At 34.5% G+C, this 18,746-nt stretch overlaps 1 protein-coding gene across 1 annotated transcript in view; it reads right to left on the bottom strand.

Annotated features, from left to right (window-relative positions):
• Window positions 1–18,746, bottom strand: part of eIF3i (eukaryotic translation initiation factor 3 subunit i) — an 82,726-nt gene that overhangs the window by 46,427 nt on the left and 17,553 nt on the right. Inside the window, exons 3-5 of the mRNA XM_090391249.1 lie at window positions 7,903–7,968; window positions 7,617–7,766; window positions 3,167–3,294 (exon numbers count right to left, since the gene is read on the bottom strand). Of these exons, the coding sequence (XP_090247375.1) occupies window positions 3,167–3,294; window positions 7,617–7,766; window positions 7,903–7,968 (344 nt within the window). The remainder of the gene's footprint in view (window positions 1–3,166; window positions 3,295–7,616; window positions 7,767–7,902; window positions 7,969–18,746) is intronic.

Genomic DNA, 18,746 nt, shown 5'->3' with positions numbered 1-18,746 from the left:
TAGTTATAAATGTTTCCGGACACAGACTGTGAACGTTTTGCTTTATCAAAAGGACATGATTTCGCTGTTATGCCGAATAAGGTGCCAATTATGGATTTTTTCATAGCATAGACAGGGGATATTCGATCCTTATCCCAAAAAACAGCCAGCAGATTACGTTTTGAATGTGCACAAATTCATTTTCATGCCAAGCTTCCTCGTCCTAATCTTTCTTACTCTGAGTTTAAAGCATTGAAATCACTGAAGAATAACAATAATTTGTTTCTCTCATATCCCTTCCAAGATAGGAAGGAATATGAGAGAAAAATGTCTCTTTTACTTTGTGACTGCTCAAATTATAGGCCTCTTACATCAGATCCTACCTGGAGCCAATGGAAGAGACTTAATTCTCTTATAGATAATGTATCTACATGGAATGAAGATCAAAAGAAAAAACTTAAAACCTTCTTCGGTCGTCCACCTAGATTGTATGGTCTTCCAAAAGTTCATAAACCAGGCATTCCATTAAGACCAGTCGTAGATTGTATAGGTTTCCCCACTTACAAAATCTCAAAATTTTTATCAAATTTACTCTCTTCTTCAACTAGAAGAACTGATACTTATATAAAAAATACTTTGGATTTCAAAAATAAAATTTTAATCTTCATTTGGACGTTTCTGATATCATGATCAGTTTAGCTGTAGTTTCTTTATTTGCAAATGTGCCTCTTTCGGAAAGTATTGAATTACTATAACAGGAATTTCCTTCAGACATTGTAAACGTATTTGATTTTGTAATAAATTCTGGTTATTTTTCCTTTAAAAATAAGTTGTATCAACAAATTGAAGGAACAGCAATGGGTAATCCTCTTTCTCCTGCTATCTCCAATTTCTTTATGGAACATTTTGAACAACGTATCTTTGACAACATTTCTCCCAGACCTACTCATTGGTTCAGATATGTCGATGACATTTTTGCTGTATGGAATGGCTCTTCTGATGAAATTCAACAATTTCTCACTAAGTTAAACGCATTTCATCCTAGGATCAAGTTTACCCTAGAAGTAGAATCAAATAAACAGTTAGCCTTTTTAGATCTTCTAATTCTTTGCCAACCAGATGGTAACCTACATTTCTCAGTTTATAGAAAGAAGACTCATACAGGCCATTATATCCATGCGGAATCTCATCACCATCCCAGTCAAAAGGCAGGAACTATTAAAACACTGATTCATCGGGCCCACTCCTATTGTTCTTCAGACGATCTTTTACAAAAATCACTACAATATATAACTTCTTCCTTTCTATCTAATGGTTATAAGAATTGCTTCATTAAAAGAACTTTGAGTAGTTTTAATATGTCTTCCTCTTCAAACACAGAAGAAATAACACGCATTACTATCCCTTATGTACAAGGCATCAGTGAACGTATAGCAAAAGTTTTAAAACCACTGAATATTTTTGTTACCTTTCGACCGTCTAGAAAAATCTCCACCTTTCTCACTTCTCCTAAGGACAAGTTTCCACATCTTAATCATCCAGGTGTCTACCAGATTCCGTGCTCTTGTAGATTATCTTATTTCAGACAAATGGGAAGATCTGCCTCTATTCGGCTAGAAGAACACCAATCTTATATTGAATACTTTAAACCTGAAAAGTCTGGACTTGCCATCTTCACCAGACACAGAGTTCATTGGAAAAAGACAAAAGTTCTTCACAAAAGTCAGTTTCTCATGGAACGCCATTATAAAGAAACATGTGAAACTCTACTTCATTCTCCTAACTTAAACAGATCCGATGGCTTACATGTCTATCCCCTTTATGGGAGATAGTACTTTACAAATCAGCTCATCTTTCCTAACTTTTTATTGTATTGATTTTTTTTTTTTTTTTTTTTTAAAGGAAAGTTATTGATCTTTTTAGTTATCTTACACCAACTACTTAGGTGGCACTTTTTGGAATTGTCAGTTATTGTTTAATTTCAGCTTAATGTACTGAAGATGCCTGTGACATACAGGCGAAAATTATACTATTAAATAATCTTTGTACGTGAGTTTTTTCCGTTATTAATTTTGTATCGATATGTCTACTCACGGTATACCTCTTTTAAAACTTATTGCCATGCTTTAGTCTCATTCAACCAGTGTAGTGCCTGCATGCACAAATCATACTGCAATGTGTTCCTGATGGCAAATTGACTTTGGCAAAATAGTGGAAACATTAATTACATTTATTGTAATTGATATTAGTCTATATTATAATATCCTTAAAAAAAATACAATTATAAATAGCCAACATACAAACCTTAGCACTAGAAACACAATAATAACATATTTGATTCAACACTGGTAGTTATAATTAAAAGAAACACACGTATTAACCACAGTGAAAATTATTTAATTGTAAATATTTCATCCTAAGTATCTTAGGACATCATCAATACAGTAGTTTAAAACAATAATAATAGGAATAACATACAGTTAGGGTGCATGATTACAATAGAATCTCATTAAACATGCGTAATGTGTTACAAAAAAAAAAAAAATTATTTAGCACAATTTTGTATGACAATTTCCCATGCTTTAGGAATAGTAAGACCTTCGTTGTGGTTTAAGTTTGGTCTGTGTAGTAGGGCTTCGGAACTTTCTTTGTATAAACATTCATGTTTATATAAAGATCTATGTAAAAGTTTAGACTTTTCCCCAATGGATCCTATGGTTTGGATTTTCAATTCCGTGTTGAGAGAGGCCAGATTTTTGCAGTTTAAAAAGACGAATGTGGTCTTGATGTTCCGAGATGCGTTTCTGAACAGACCTACCTGTCTTTCCAAAGTTAGACAATTTGCATGAGCATGGAATTTTTTGAGAGTTTTTGCACCACAGGTTTCGTTATTTAAAAAAAACTGGTAGTTATGCATGGTTAAAATTAGCCATAGCGTTAACAAAAGTTCATAAACTAACAAGATCCAGGAATAAATATGTGAGTATGATATATATTAGGTGACCATGGTAGATGCCAAGGCTAACATCTGACTAGTGATATATGCTGCCTGATTATAGCAAGCACAAAATTTTCCAAGCCCTGATGACAGAGGTTCATTAAAGAACTATATTATAATTTGAAAAACTTCTTTTGTTAATAAAATTTCTCAATTTTTCCCATTATACTACTACTTATATTTGCTTACCTTCAGATCCCACATAACTAGCTCTCCATTTTCATGACCAGTAATGATACTTTCATCAAGAGGTCCCCATAAAGCACTTGTAACTTTAGATCCAGCAATAGGAATAGTTAGAATTGTATCTTCAGATGCTATAATTAATTATATAATATTTATTAGCATTAAATGCAGTAAAAAACAGGACTCCATAAACATATACGTATCTTTTAAATTTCAAAATCACATATTTCTAGAACAGTTATAACCTCAAAATCTTGCAATGAATGGAAATCAGATGTATTATCAGAAGTTAATAAAAGAGAAGAATGAGGATCTGAAAACAGTTCAAGTTATCAAAAGGGGGGTTACCTGACTTTGTCAAAAGATTTTATTTTTTCCTAAAGTCATTTTCATCCAACAGACATTTAATGCACAGAGTTCATTATTTATCAGCTGAAGTATTTGCAACCATATGCCTGGGGAAGGAGTGTCCTAGGTTCGATTCCCGTCGGCGAAGTGAGGAGCTGAAGGATCTTCCTCAGCCATAGCCAAGTTAGCCAGTCTTGGGCGTGGACAGCAGGGTTTTTTCCCCAGTTTATTCTGGGGTTTTTCATCCTACAAAGCAGGCAAACTGGCCTTGAGAACTTAACACTACAGGCCATAGGGCTGACCACCTTATCCTGTAAACGGATTGAGGTCCGATGATCAATGGACCCTCGACACCGCAAGGTAAAAGAGGGTATAAAGAAGATGAGATGAGTAATATGTTAAAAGTATCATATTCGGCATTATATCCATGATGTTATGAAACTAAAAGCTTCAAGTTCTGCTTAAATGAAAAAAAATTAAGTTAAGTTAGAAAATAAAAACTCAATAACTAAGTTGGGTTAAAATTATTGGTTTGTGAAATCTTTGTTAATACAGCCCTAGTGGATAAGCTGCTAATGAAAAGAATGCATTGCTAAATAAAACTAATGAACTAATGAGTACTAAATGATTAATTGTCATGGGTGACTGATTATTCAAACATTAATTGGGTAGCAGTAAAATCTCAATCAATTGCAGCTGTTAAATCATTATGTTCTAATAGAAATTGTTATCTGATAGACATTTCTCCTTCTGTATGAGAAATTTGATTTATTGAAGTTCCAAAATTTCCTTCCATAATTATTATTCAAGTTACTTATAATATAACAGCTAAAATATTTTCAATTTCTTAAGTCGTTCCAAAAATCTCTATATAATTTGTGTTTCTCTCTCAGCTGTTTACTAGTCTCCATATTCTTTTCACATGTATATGCTCCAGCATGCATTACATTTCCAGTTCTGCTCTCCACCTCAGAGAAACCACTGCCATTATGTGTTATCTTCTTGGTGCTCTGTCTGAAAGCAGTAAAATCAAGCACTTTCAGTGAGCTAAGTAAATCTTTTTAATTTATTATGTATTCTAAACATACATAAACATTAAATTGAAACCCTTATTTTGGATAATACATGAACTTCTTTCAAGCAAATCTTCTCATTTGCTTTGTCAAAATTTACTACTATATATATAAACCTTAATAAAAAATTACTGTGAGTCTGTTTACAATAGACTCATAATAATAATAATGTTTTATGGTATAAACAACACCAAGAGAGGAAAAAATATATTTATTAAACCCACTAATATTTTGCTTGTTTTCTAGCCAGCATCATCAGAGCACAATCATAACAGATAGGCAAACAGCACTAAACTTCATATGTTTTAAAGATCAATTGCATCCTCCAGAATATCCCTCAGTGTATAAAGTTCCTTGTGCTCACAGTTTAGCCTACTTTTGACAGACTGGTAGATAAGTTAAGGTGTACTCTCATTTTACACCTCACATTGAAATCATCTTTCAGTACTTCAATTCTAACTGATAACTTAAAACTTAGCCATGTATGCTTTGTATCCATTTACATCATATAATTTTAGCATTTTGAAAATGTTTTTCTCTTGGCAGCTAGTTCATATCCTTTTTCCAGATCAACAATATTTAAATACAGATTCTTGTTATATTCCTATGATATTTCAACTATTTTCCATAATGTGAAAATATGATCCTGACAACTCCTATTTAGCCAAGAACCTAGATTATTCTTTAAGTTTCTCTTCCACAATTTTTTTAGCTTCTTCTCAAGCATACTTGTAGAAATTTTATCTGGAATACTCAGTAGGGAAATTCCTCTGTAATTCTCACAGTTATTTCCCTTTTTATATATGGCAATTATGAGAACTGTACTCCTCACCTGGAATTCGAACCTTTTGATCAGAAGGCCTGGCCAAAAGACTGAATTCTGGATGATAATGTAGTGTAGCCATAAGACATTTATCCTTCAATATTTGAGTATTTCTGGTTTCTGATGGCCTTTTCTTACCTCAAGGATTGATGTATAAGAATCATCCAGAAAGTAAGGTCCATTCAGAATTTGCCAACAAATAAGATATGGAAGAGGGGTCATGCATGTGTGGTAGTATCGGGTATTGGAACATTTTACTTTCATTCTGTTATCATTTGTTGTCTTCTATGAATAATTTATAATGAGCGCTGTGATAACAAATCTCACCATTTGCAAGGTTCACAGTGTGATATGGTTTTTATTGGTGGAAAAAAAATAATAGTGTTGCAGAAATTCGCTGACGAATTATGTACAGTTTACAGTGTCACAGTAAGGTTAGGCAATAGTATCGTTTCCACCAAATATCTGTCACAACACTCTTGTTTAAGCCATTGCACAAACAAACGACACCATAGCCTAACCTTTACTGTCACTCATTACATTAGGCCTGTAAACCTTACATAGTCATCGGTGATTTCTGCAGAACTACTGTTTTCTGTCAACAAAAACCACATCACACCATAAACCTTGCAAATGAAAGGATTTTTTTTTTTTTTTTTTAATCACAGCACTTATTATAAATTATTCATAGAAGTCAACAAACAATAACAGAACAAAAGTAAAATGGTCAACAGCTAATGAGTCACTCTATGCTACCATGCATGTGTGATCCCTCTCCCATATCTTATTTGGTGGTAAATTCTAAACGGACCTTACTTTCTGGATGCATCTCGTATACTCATGAATACATCTCTCTTGAATATTTCCTGGCAATTCTGTCACTGCTTACCTTATTTAATAATTTCTCAAACATCCAGATTATCTTTCTAATTTCCGTTGCATTTCCTAGTTATTAAATGTGAATCAATATTCAAATTATATCAAGCACAGTTATCTGGTAAAGAGAATATACAGCAAATCAGCAATGTTAGTAATGCTTATTATCTACAATTCTTGTCTTTTGTAACTGTTATTCATATGGTATAAAAATGTAGCTCGACTTCAAAACCATCAAATAAACATGTTAAAAAAAAAAAGATTAAAATAAATTTTTGTAATGAATTGTGTGTTGTTTCTATAACCTATATGCATTTCAATTTAGTATTCTACGGGTTACAAACTAAACATTTTCAGTAAATTATGGTAAAATATTACATGAAAACAATTGAATAAAAAACTCTAGAAAAAATTTCTCTAACTGCTGGTATGATTTAAGCCATATCTTTTCACTTAGTATGTCCATGTTATTAGTCATGAAGTATAATTTGAATGGACCCAAGACAAGACTATGAGGCCACTGTATGTGTTATTAGGCTGGTTTGTCAATTGTGCAGGATGAAAAAATTAAGTTTTTGGGAGAAAAAAAGCCCTGTCAATCACCATATGAGACCAGCTAACTTACCTTCTGCTCAAAAGCACTTATTTTTCAATTCCTAGAGAGGATTCAAACCAAGTGTTCCTAACAAAGGGCACTGTCATAATTGAACTGAGCTACAGAAACTCCTCAACAATAAGAAACATATCAATTACAGCTATTGACATAATTTAAATCAATTAACTATCACAAAATATATTTCATTATTAAAACAGGTACACCACCGATTTTCTGTCACCTCCTTGAGCCTGGACAAAATTCCTAGAGTACACTTAAACTTCCCACGACTATTTGACTAGTTAACTGGCCACACAGATAGCGATGTGGGTGTGTGCATGCTTGCATTATTTACATCTACAATTGATGGTGATCTCTTGATACTCAGTAATTCTTAGTTTATTTTGCTTACATTTAACCCAAGTAGGGGTTTCTAAGTATGGGACAGTTCACATTAGTGGTGATGTCAACCATAAGTTGTTATCCAATTGCATTGTATTATTTATACAATGCATTTCATTTAATCATTTAATATTTAAGTTTCTAGTCATCCATGGTGCTTTATAGACACAAGAAGGGTATAATTAGTGGGTGATAGGTATACTAATAAATTATGTGACCTCCACTGGTCCAACAAAATGGCTAATCTGACATGGCTCTCAAACCATGGGTGCTGGGAAATTGGTGGTGTACCTCTATAAGAAGACCTTAAAAAAGGATATTTTATCTTCATCATACCTAAATGCCTGTCATCACAAACGTCAACCACATTTATTTCACACTGTTTGCCCATAGATTTATCTGTACTGTACATAAGCTGCTTGCCACTGAATGAAAATCCACATGTTCTTACAGCTGTTTTTGTTTCTATCGAACAAATTTCTATACCTAAAATAGAAAAATGGCAACTAATATGAAGGAAGATTAGAATAGTATTTAAAAGATTATTTCAGTACAATCAAACACTACTATTAAAGAAGTCATTTTATTTTCATAAATGAATGAATTTTGAAAACTTCTTTACCTGTTTCACAATCCCAAATCTTACAAGAATTATCTGCAGAACCAGTGACAATTCTTGTAGTATCCCCTAAGTATCTGTTAAGGGTAAATTATCAACAATAGTATTTATGAAGTGCTAAAAAAAGATAAGACAGACATGAATAGAGCTAATGAATAAAATTTTATAAACAGGTACTAGATCATTTTAATCATCCAGTGTAATCATGCTGCCCTGCTTGCTTACAGGCATGAGGTGACTAAAACTATATTTGAACTCTACAGTCAGTGTGAGTTCAGTTCTACTATTTATATAAAATGAAAATACATAAAATAGAAAATATAAAACAGGAAATTATACATACTAAAGATTAACAATTTTTATAAATTAAACAGCAAAAAGGGACTAAAATCAGATTAACATATGGATGGTAAATACTGAAATTCAGCATGAATTGCCAAAAAACTTCAGAAAAAAGATTTATAAAATTTAAAAAATTAGATAATGAAAAGAATAAAGGATTTGAAAAACCAATATCAAAAAAAGAATTAGGGTATGAGACGATGGCAATGGTAGAAGGGAGAGAAGTAATGAAACTGGAGAGGAAATGGAAGAACCAGTGAATCAAAATTTCATGAAGCAGCAGCAATTATAAGCCTGATATACATCTTGTTGCCTTCAAGAATGATGAGTAAAAGCATATTGCAGCCCCACCCCCACCTCTAGCTATTTATATTTTTCTTTTCTATGCAAATTTATCTAATATTTATCAGCCTAAACACAGTACCATAAGAATAAAAATAATTTAATATTTCATAAGCTATTTCAATGGATTTCAAACCAGCATCTTCAGAGAATACACTTATCGTATTGCACTTGTAATCCAATGTTTAAATTTCTGTAGCTATTGCTGTTATTCATGTTGAAGTTTCTGGAACATAAAACTACATAGACACTGGAATGTAAACAAATAATTTACTAGCTTAAATTACCGTATATGTCAGCATATAAGACGACTCTCAAATACTACAGGAAATCCCTCGAAATCTTATACACTGAGTATAAAAAGGAAAGCTTAATTTCTTGGATGAACATTTAGGTAGTTACAATACATCATTAGATAAGAAAATAGGCAGTGTTTATAAACAAATCAGATTAATTTTTTGTTACATAAATTTATTTAAAATATTACAATAGATGTAAGTCTTAAAAACAAATAATAATTATTAACTTCAATTTTCATGTTAATTTTCTTCATCATCTGTCAAAAATAGTTCTTCAGATTCATTGTTTAAATGATTGTCATATGGATCCCAGTTCAAATCTGGTGAATTGATTTCATTTTCATCGTCATCAGTGTCCCACAACAGATCATATTCCATACCATGCATAAGATTAGAGATACCACACTTTTTAAATGATTTTATTACAGTCTCTACTTTTACTTTATTCCATGCTTTGATCACAAAATTGCACAACATATCAAGTGATGTAGCAAGCATAGATCCACCGTTTGTAAATGATTTCTCACCAGTCAACATCCAATTACAGTCATACCCCGACTTACACGGTTTCTTATATGTATGTATTCCCGTCCCGCTTCACCCGAATCCAGAGTTACGCAGTTTCTTACATGTACATATTCCTGTCCCGCTTCATGCCTCACCACTAGTCATATCTTTCAGGTGCCGGCCGCATTCGCCAGTGTTGCACATGCTGTGAACAAGCACTGATGTTTTTCGCGCGGTCTCCATTCATACACGATTTTTATAGTCTACAAGCCTTGCGGTTGTTTAATGTTATGTTCTTGATAAAAATTTCATCACATAAAAAATAATGTCATCCAAAAGAAGCAAGTCCGATTCTTCTACAGCTAGCAAGAAAAGAAAAACATTGACTTTGGAAACAAAACTCAACATTATTAAGGATTTTGAAGATGGAATGAAAATTTGTGAGCTAGCAAAGGAGTTCGATCTACAGGAATCCACAGTAAGAATAATCATAAAAGAAAGGTTTACAGATTTTAGAAGACAGATTCTAACGAGGAACGAATTGTAGCCACAAGGCAAGGAATAAAAAAAATCATTACCTTGCTATGAAGAAATTTTTGTGACAAGAAAAAGACATTATGCCGTCAGACGAATCTATTAGATTTTATGAAACCATCAACATCGAAATAACTTTCTTTTTTTTATGTATGAAAAACTACAATTATGATTATATTTCTTAAAAAATATAGGTGCTTTTGTAAACCTTTGGTCCCAATTGTATGTTTGTATATATAAATTACATGCAAAATTATACGCCGAGTTACGCTTCTGGGCAGGATGGTAGTGTGAGGCAGCATGTAGGTATCTTCCTGCATGAGTGAGCTTACAGTAAACTGAACATAAGGGACCAATCTGCTTGCCTTATATCTAAAGTATCCAAGAAGGTAAGAGCTCCTTTTCCTTCTTCCACAGTGAAATTAATTTGTAGATAATATTATTCAGAAAATGTACAAAGTTAGGCAGAGCCTGTGGGCAATGCAGCCAAATGACAAAGCCATCGTTTATATACCTCAACAATACTTTGGGTCTGAGGGAGGGAGGGGCAAGGAGACAGAATTAAATACCAAAGTTTCAAATGATTCTATGTATAAGTTTGCAATGGGGTTGGCGTAAAAGTGTAGAGTTCATTTACCTTCAAATTTGTTTAAAAAACTGGTTATTCCAGCTAAACCTGGCTAAGACAAATCAAGGATCGCCTAGAATCTGCTCTCAGTGTGAAGCCTAATATTTTGGACAGACAGGACAAACTACTTTGGTCAGGAGAAAAGAACACAAAAAATATATCTGGAATGGAGAACCAAAGAAACAGACTATCTCAACATGCCATAGAAAAAGATCACTTCATAAGATGGAAGAGAGCCAGGCTACTTTACAAATTCTGGTTAAATTGGAGAGACTGTTGTGTCACAACCTATACAAAACCCAGTTAACTGCAATAGAATGAATGGTATGATTTTAAAATGATTTTGGCACACTGCCCTATCTACCCATCAGCATTAACAACAGGAATCAACACGAAGAGCACCACTGTCACCCTCCATGCAGGTGACTGTGGTTTGGCTATTTACTCTCTTATTCTCTCTGGCTCCCCACCATACTATCTTTGCTTATTCTGTTGTCTATTTACATAGTTAATTTGCCATCTTCACTAAAAACTATGCCTAAATAGCTGAAATATTTTACTAGTTCTATAGGTTTTCCATTGAGAATGCAACTAAAGTTTTCTATATTTCAGCCTATTTTCAGAGTTTTGGTCTTTTTATTGCTGATTTGAATGCCAAATTTGTTACAGCTATAAATTCAATTTAGTTAGAGAATCATGGAGAATTGCATTGAATGTGCTTAGGAGTACAATATCTGCATACCACAAAAGAGCTAAGTTTCACATTTCCGATTTTAACATCAGGTCTAATACTTTTTTTCATAATGTAATTCATAGAGATGATGAATAAGAGTGGAGATAATGTGCATTCTTTATCCCAAATTTTACACCAAACAATCTTCCTATATTTCCTTCAATTCAAATTGCTGATTTACAACTTAAATATAGACTATGTATTGCTGTGTATAATGTTCCATTTATCCCACATATTTGCAAACTTTTGAAAAGTTTTCTCTGGGCACCTTGTCAAATGCCTTCTCCAGATCTACAAAACTTTAGTACAGATCCTTGTCATATTTCCATGATTTCTCAAACTATTTTGCATAAAGTGAAATTCTAACCTCGACAATCTCTATTTCGTCCAAACCCAGATTATTCTTCTCCAAGTTTCTCTTCCACAATTTTTCTCGTCTCAAAAATGCTTGCATAAATATTACCTGAAACGCTCGGTAGGGAAATTCTACTGCAAGTTTCAGATTCAACTTTATTCCAGTTTTTATAGATGGGAACTATAAGAGCTTTATTCCGATCTTCTTTATTCTAAATGTCAATAAATTAAATATGTTTTTTTTCACTTGGTGTAAACTATGAAACACTATTATGAAAAATGTATCCTGGTTAGCTAGTAATCTTCCTGGCTACTATACTGCCAGAGATGTGCCTGCACGGATACAAATAGTGGTATATGGGAAAGAGGGCACCACCTCAGCTATGATTTGTACTGAAGTTGGAGGAAATTCTCCATACACATGACTTAGTAAAGAATTCATAATGATAAGCTTAGGTGGTTATTCAAAATGGTGCTTGAAAATATAAACACCAGAAAAACAAAATTATTTATCATCATCATCAAATTCCTGCCATGTACCCTCAAGGGGGTGTACAGAGTATGACTACTACTACATGAAAAATTTACATCATTACTAACTTCCTATCTACAATTTTCCCCCAAATCAGTCTGTTACTTGCCAAGACTCCAAAATTATCAGATCTTATATTTCTATCGTCTAAGGCACTTTGTACCATATCAATCCATCTATATCGTGGTCTTTCCCTGGGTCGTTTTCCTGCCAACATGGCAGAGAACACTTGTTTTGCTAATTTTCCTCGCCCATTCTGTTTAAGTGACCATACCACCTGAGATTAGCTCAGCTAACGCATTCCGGGATGCTGAAAACATCAAGTTCTTACCTAATATCCTCGTTTTTAATATGATATTGCCATTACTTTCTATCTACAATTTTTCTCCAAATCAGTCTGTTACTTATCAAGACTCCAACATTATCAGATCTTATATTTCTATCGTCTAAGGCACTTTGTACCGTATCAATCCACCTATATCTTGGTCTTTCTCTAGGTCGTTTAACTGCCAACCTGGCAGAGAACACTTGTTTTGCTAATTTTCCTCGCCCATTCTGTTTAAGTGACCATACCACCTGAGATTAGCTCAGCTAACGCATTCCGGGATGCTGACAACATCAAGTTCTTACCTAATATCCTCGTTTTTAATATGATATTGCCATTGATGCCATCTGTTCACGCCTCTAATCTTTCTCAGGACTCTCATATCTGCGGTCTCTAGTCTTTGGTCAAGTGTTTCACTTCTAACCCAGCTCTCAGATCCATAAGTTAAAACTGGTTTGAAAACTGTCTTGTATACAGCTAATTTAGTGTTCCAACTAATTTCTCTTTTATTCCATATGAATTTATTCAACTGACTTCCCACCAAGCCAGCTTTGTTGATTCTGTTGTCTATTTCTATATTTAATTTACCGGCTTCACTAAAAATCGTGCCAAAGTAGCTGAAATGTTTTACTTGTTCCACAGGTTCTCCATTCAAAACACAGATGACATTTTCAATGATTTTGCCTAATTTCATTGTCTTTGTCTTTTTATTGCTGACCTTCATACCATATCTATTACAACAGTTATTCAATTTAGTCAGTGAATCTTGCAGACTTGTAGCGGATTTATTTAGAAGTATAACATCGTCTGCATAAAGCAAAGAGCTGACATTAACATCTCCAATTTTGATATCGTGTTTAATACCACTTTCCTTCATAATGTGATCCATATAGATAATAAATAACAGAGGGGATAATGTACATCCTTGTCTCACACCAGATTTAACATTAAACCATCTTCATGTACTTCCTTCAATTCTAACTGCTGACGTACAACTCAAATAAAGACTAAGTATTGCTTGATACAATGCCCCCATTGACACCATATACTTTAGAGTATTGAATAGCTTCTCTTTTGGCAACTTCCCTTTTGTCATATACCTTTTCCAAATTGACAAAACTTAAATACAGATCTTTGTTATATTCCCATGCTTTCTCCACTATTTGTTGTAAAGTGAAGATCTGATCCTGACAGCCTCTATTTGACGTGAAGCCAGCTTGTTCTTCACCAAGCTTTTCTTCCACAATTCTTCTCAACCGTTTCTCAAGTATGCTAGCATAAATCTTACCGGGAACACTCACTAGGGAAATACCTCTGTAATTCTCAAATTCAGTTTTATTTCGCTTTTTATATATGGGTCCTATGAGAGCTCTACTCAAATCATCCGGAATTTGTTCCTCTGTCCAGGCCTTTTGAACTATGCAGTGCAGCCACTGTAAGACTTTTATACCACCATACTTCAGCATTTCTGGTTGAATATCATCTACTCCTGCTGCCTTTCCACATTTCGAGCCTTTGATGGCTTTTTCTACTTCAAGTATGGATATATATTCCTGACTGCATGACTGCATGCCTGGTCAGTATTTTTTACTACTGTGCTGTCATCACTGCTTGTTTCATTTAGTAGTTTTTCAAAGTAATAACTCCATACTTCAAGAATATCTTTTTCTCCAGTTTTCATGTCACCTTTATCTTCTCTAACTCCTTTTACAGCACTCTTTCCTCCATTCCCAAGCTCCTCCAGAATATTTTGCCACCTTCTTTTAATTTATTTTCTATGTTCTTGCCAAAGTCCTCCCATGACTTTTGTTTAGCTAGTTTTACACAGTGTTTAGCTTTCTTACATGTGTCTCTGTATTCTCTAAGAGCACAAGCTGACTTGTTTCCCAGGAACTTTTGATATGCTTTCTTCTTTTCCTTCACTGCCTCTTTAACTTTCCATGTCCACCATGGAGTTCTAATTTTTCTATCCTTGTAGACAACTTCACCACATGCCTCTCTAGCTGAATCAATCAGGGTTTCTTCAAAGTTTGCCACTGAATCTCCAAGGTTTGGTTCCTGTTCTCAAACTCTTTAATTTTTTCTTCAATAATCTTTGTGTATTTTAGTCTACAGTTCACATCTGAGAGCTGCTCAACTTTTATTCGCTTTAAAACTTTCTTACATGTTATTCTTTCCAATATGCAATTAAATTTTATCCTGCTCAAGACTAAATGGTGATCACTTCCAATTTCAAATACTCTGTACACTCTGGTGTCCTGCACCAGGGAGAAAACATCACTATCAACAATAACATAGTCAATGAGACTTTTCTTATTCCTTGCCTCTTCTCTCCATGTGAATTTGTGGACATTTTTATGTTGGAACATGGTGATAGTAATAACCAGTCCATGTCCTGAGCAGAAATCCAACAGATATTTGCCATTATTATTAGTTTTGCTCTTTTCTCCAAATTTTCCCAAAACATTTTTGTATGTCTGACGATCATCTCCTACTCTGCTATTTAGATCCCAAACAAAGACCAACTTTTCCTTTTTCATTGTGTCAGTTGCTTTTTCTAAAGTCTCAAAAAATTCCTCCACTTCTACCTTAGTAGAACCTTCTGTGGGACCATAGGTACAAATAAGTCTCATTGTCCAGTTTCGCCATTCTCATATTTGCCCACATTACTCTACTTGAGACTGCCTGCCATTCAAGATTAGCCTCGTATTTTGTGTTGAATACTATGGCTACTCCTTCTTTTCCTTGATTGTCATTTCCTTAATATAACATTTTGTATTTATTGCTCAGAAAGATCTCACCAGTTTTTGTCATTTTTGTTTCAGTCACCTTTATTATGTCAATCTGGTACTTATCTAATTCCTCAGCTAGCTCCATTTATTATTATTATTATTATTCCGGGCAACTCCAAGGAGTCGACAGACTCACTGAGGCCCTAATATCATGTCAAGAACAACTATTCGACATTCACCCAGTATCTATCATACCTCGCCTTGAACTCATTCACGGTTGCAGCACCCACAACAGACTCTGGCAGCTTATTCCACTCATTCACCACTCTCCAAGTAAAAAACCTAGGTCTAACACCCCTGCTAACCACATTCTTGCCCAGCTTCCATGTATGGCCTCCCACCACCAGTCCTATTCTCAAAAATATCTTCTGGATTAATCTTATAGAAACTCTTTTTTGCCAATCAGGCTTCTTATGTTGATAGTACCGATCTTTAACTCAGGTGATGTTGAGTTGGGGTGTGTTTTCAGATTTGTTCCAGTAGCTGACTTTTCGCTGTTCGCCCTGGTTCCCTGGCGAAAACAACAGTGGCCTTGTGTAACCGGGTGACGCCCCAGCCGGCATGAAATTTTGTCATGTTGTACCATCATTTTGTATTTTGGTTTAACCAATAAGAATACAATTTGGCTGGCTAAATCCCAAATTGCTAGCCCAGCCTCGTTTGTTCAGTATCCAGGTAGATACCCAACAAGGTGCACCACGAGAAGGTGAGGATTGAACATTAGGTCAGAAGCCCTGGTCGGTTCTCCACATTCCTTTAAAGGCCATGTGGTGGTCTCTTCTCAGTTACACAGATTTGACCCTTAAGCACCCCCCCCCCTCCCCCTTAAGCATCACCCAAAATAATTTATTGAGTCACTAATATTTGGATTTCAAATCAGCAACTTCAGAGCACAAATTACAATGTGGTAACACACGCACCATTCTGATTATCACAGGAATAATTCAGATTGTAACTGAAAAGGAACTAATAATCAGTGTTCTCTAGGATCTGGATGAAAAAAAAAAAAAGGAATTCAGAGAAATCATACTACATGTGGTCTTAGAATGACTGTCTCCCAGACCTTTGGCAAATTAATGCAATCATACTTATTTAAGTTAAGAGAGTGTTTCATGGAGAATGCTTATTCTAAAAAGTTTCACAGATCTAAAGCAACTTATATAAAGCAAGTATGGCCAGTTGGATCTACCAGTTCCCAACTTGCTATATATACGATTACAAATGTAGTTTCGTGTTCTTCAAGGTGGATGTTAACAAATTTACTAGTCTGACCAAAGTCTGAAGGCTAAGTTGCAAATACAAGGAATACACTCCAGAATGTAAGAGGACGAGGGTGATCCTTTGGAGGAGAGATGAAGTTTGAGGTTGTTAGCTAGATGTGTGGTTTGAAAGCAACAGGAAGATTATATTTATAAATAACTTCAGCTATCTTTTCAGATGTACTGTAGATGCTGCAGAGGATGGGAATAGTTTTGTTATGATCTTATGTGTGAAGGCAGGATAATAAGGACAGCACGTAACATTTTGCATATTTTATAGGGTTTTAATCATGAGCTGAAAAAAGTGTTGTCAAGATAACCAAAGCTCTGTGGCATGGGTTGAGTCAAGAATGCTCAGCGTTGGCTTATGTGTTTAAGTGTTTTGAGGCTGCTGCACTGTTGGGATGGATGATTGTGTGTCTGTATAAGTACTTTCTTGCATGTATAGGCTTCCTATAAACAGAAAAGAATAATGAACCATAATGTCACTGTCTTCCCTTCTTAGTATATCCAAGAGGAAAGATTGTTTCTTTTCTATAAATCTTTTTCATTTAAATACACCAAAAGTGTATCAAATGTTAGGCAATGAGATCAAATAGTAAACACATCATCTACATAACACAGCATAGGCAGACTATTGGTGTGTGTGTGTGTGTGTGTGTGCGTGCATGCGCACATGCACGTATGCAATTCCAAGTGCTTGGTTGTTTAGAAATTTCATATAGAAACTGGCTTGGGGAGGGAGGCCCTGCTGCAGTCCCATCTAGCTGCTTATATATTCTTCCTCACATCCATCTTCTCTGTGTGTGTTAGGCATAATGGCATATCACAACCAAGTAACGTGTTTTCTTAGAAACCAGCTTATTGCTTACGACAGTGCAGTTAATCCTATCTAGATGTCTGTAAATTATATGTTTATTCTGGTTAGTTTGCCTGTTTTGCTGGATGAAAAGTCCTGATACCTTTGCATGAGACTTGCTAGCTTACCTTCAGTTGAAAAGCCTTCACATAAAAGTTCTTTGAATCATAGATGTGATAATTTTTAAGGCTGCTATTTCTAATATTTCTTGCTAATTTCTAGCAGTCTTATACATGTCCATCTCAATTTCAGCTGATAAACAATCAAGCAAGCAAGCAAAAAATATTAGGTTAGATATTACTAAAGACAAATCTACAAAAACTTTCTGGATTCACTTCAAAAATATTGATGGTCTTAGTGCCATCTTCAATGACATTCATCTAGAATCTGCAAAACATGACTGTATCTAATAGAAATGAATTTCATTTTCTTCAATCCCACTACTCATCTCACTTTTCCCAGTTACATGCAAATATCCCCCCCCCCCCAATCACTTTCTGATTGAGTTGAATGTCCAACTCAATCACTTTCTGATGTTCTCTGGCTAAAAACATCTTTGCATCATTCTAATCGAATTCACTTGCTGTCTTTATTATGCTCTAAATGCCAACAACAACCATCATTCTCTACCTTTTTTATTTCCATTCTTTAAATGTTGATTTTCTCCAGGCCAACTTTACTAACAGTCAAGTTATTTTCTGTGGAGATTTTAATGCTCACATCTTCACCTGGCTTTTCTAACTGCAACTAATACAACATATGCAGAGAAGCTGGAACATCTGCTGTCACCAACACCAATGATTTTACGCAATTGCTCACATGCCTATTCTTGAAGGGAATGCCTTTGCATATTTCTTGGCACACCAATTCTAAGGCTGTTCAAAAGAAGATCCCTAAAAATCCTTAGCACTTCTATATTAAAGTCCAAAATAGCTGCCAAGGAATTATCAACACATCTAAAACTGATTTTGAAAAGACCAAATGCAGAAAACTTCATATCATGTTCAGATAGCTTTCAACTTTTCTATTCTTAGCCAAAGCTAGTGGCTGGAACTTTTGTCAAACCTTGCTTTCACTTCTTTTGCATTATTACTCACAGAAACAGAATCTCCTAAATTCTTATTTTTTCCTTCAATTCTTTCATATCTGATCTTGGTAAATGTTCTCTTACTATTCCAAACACACAACATTCAATACCCATTCACTCGATTTTTTGTCAGAGAGAGATCAGAATAGGTATCTACCTGGATATTGAATGAACGAGGATGGGCTGGGATTTAGTCGACCAAATTGTATTCTTATTGGCTTAAACAACAATGTAAAATGATGGTATTTCATGTC

The sequence above is a fragment of the Typopeltis vanoorti genome, chromosome 4, assembly GCF_054136105.1.
Source record: "Typopeltis vanoorti isolate ZY-2024b chromosome 4, IOZ_Tvanoo_1.0, whole genome shotgun sequence".
Classification (NCBI taxonomy): domain Eukaryota; kingdom Metazoa; phylum Arthropoda; class Arachnida; order Uropygi; family Thelyphonidae; genus Typopeltis; species Typopeltis vanoorti.
Note: the sequence above shows the minus strand (reverse complement) of the source record. Positions and strands in the feature narration are given on the sequence as shown.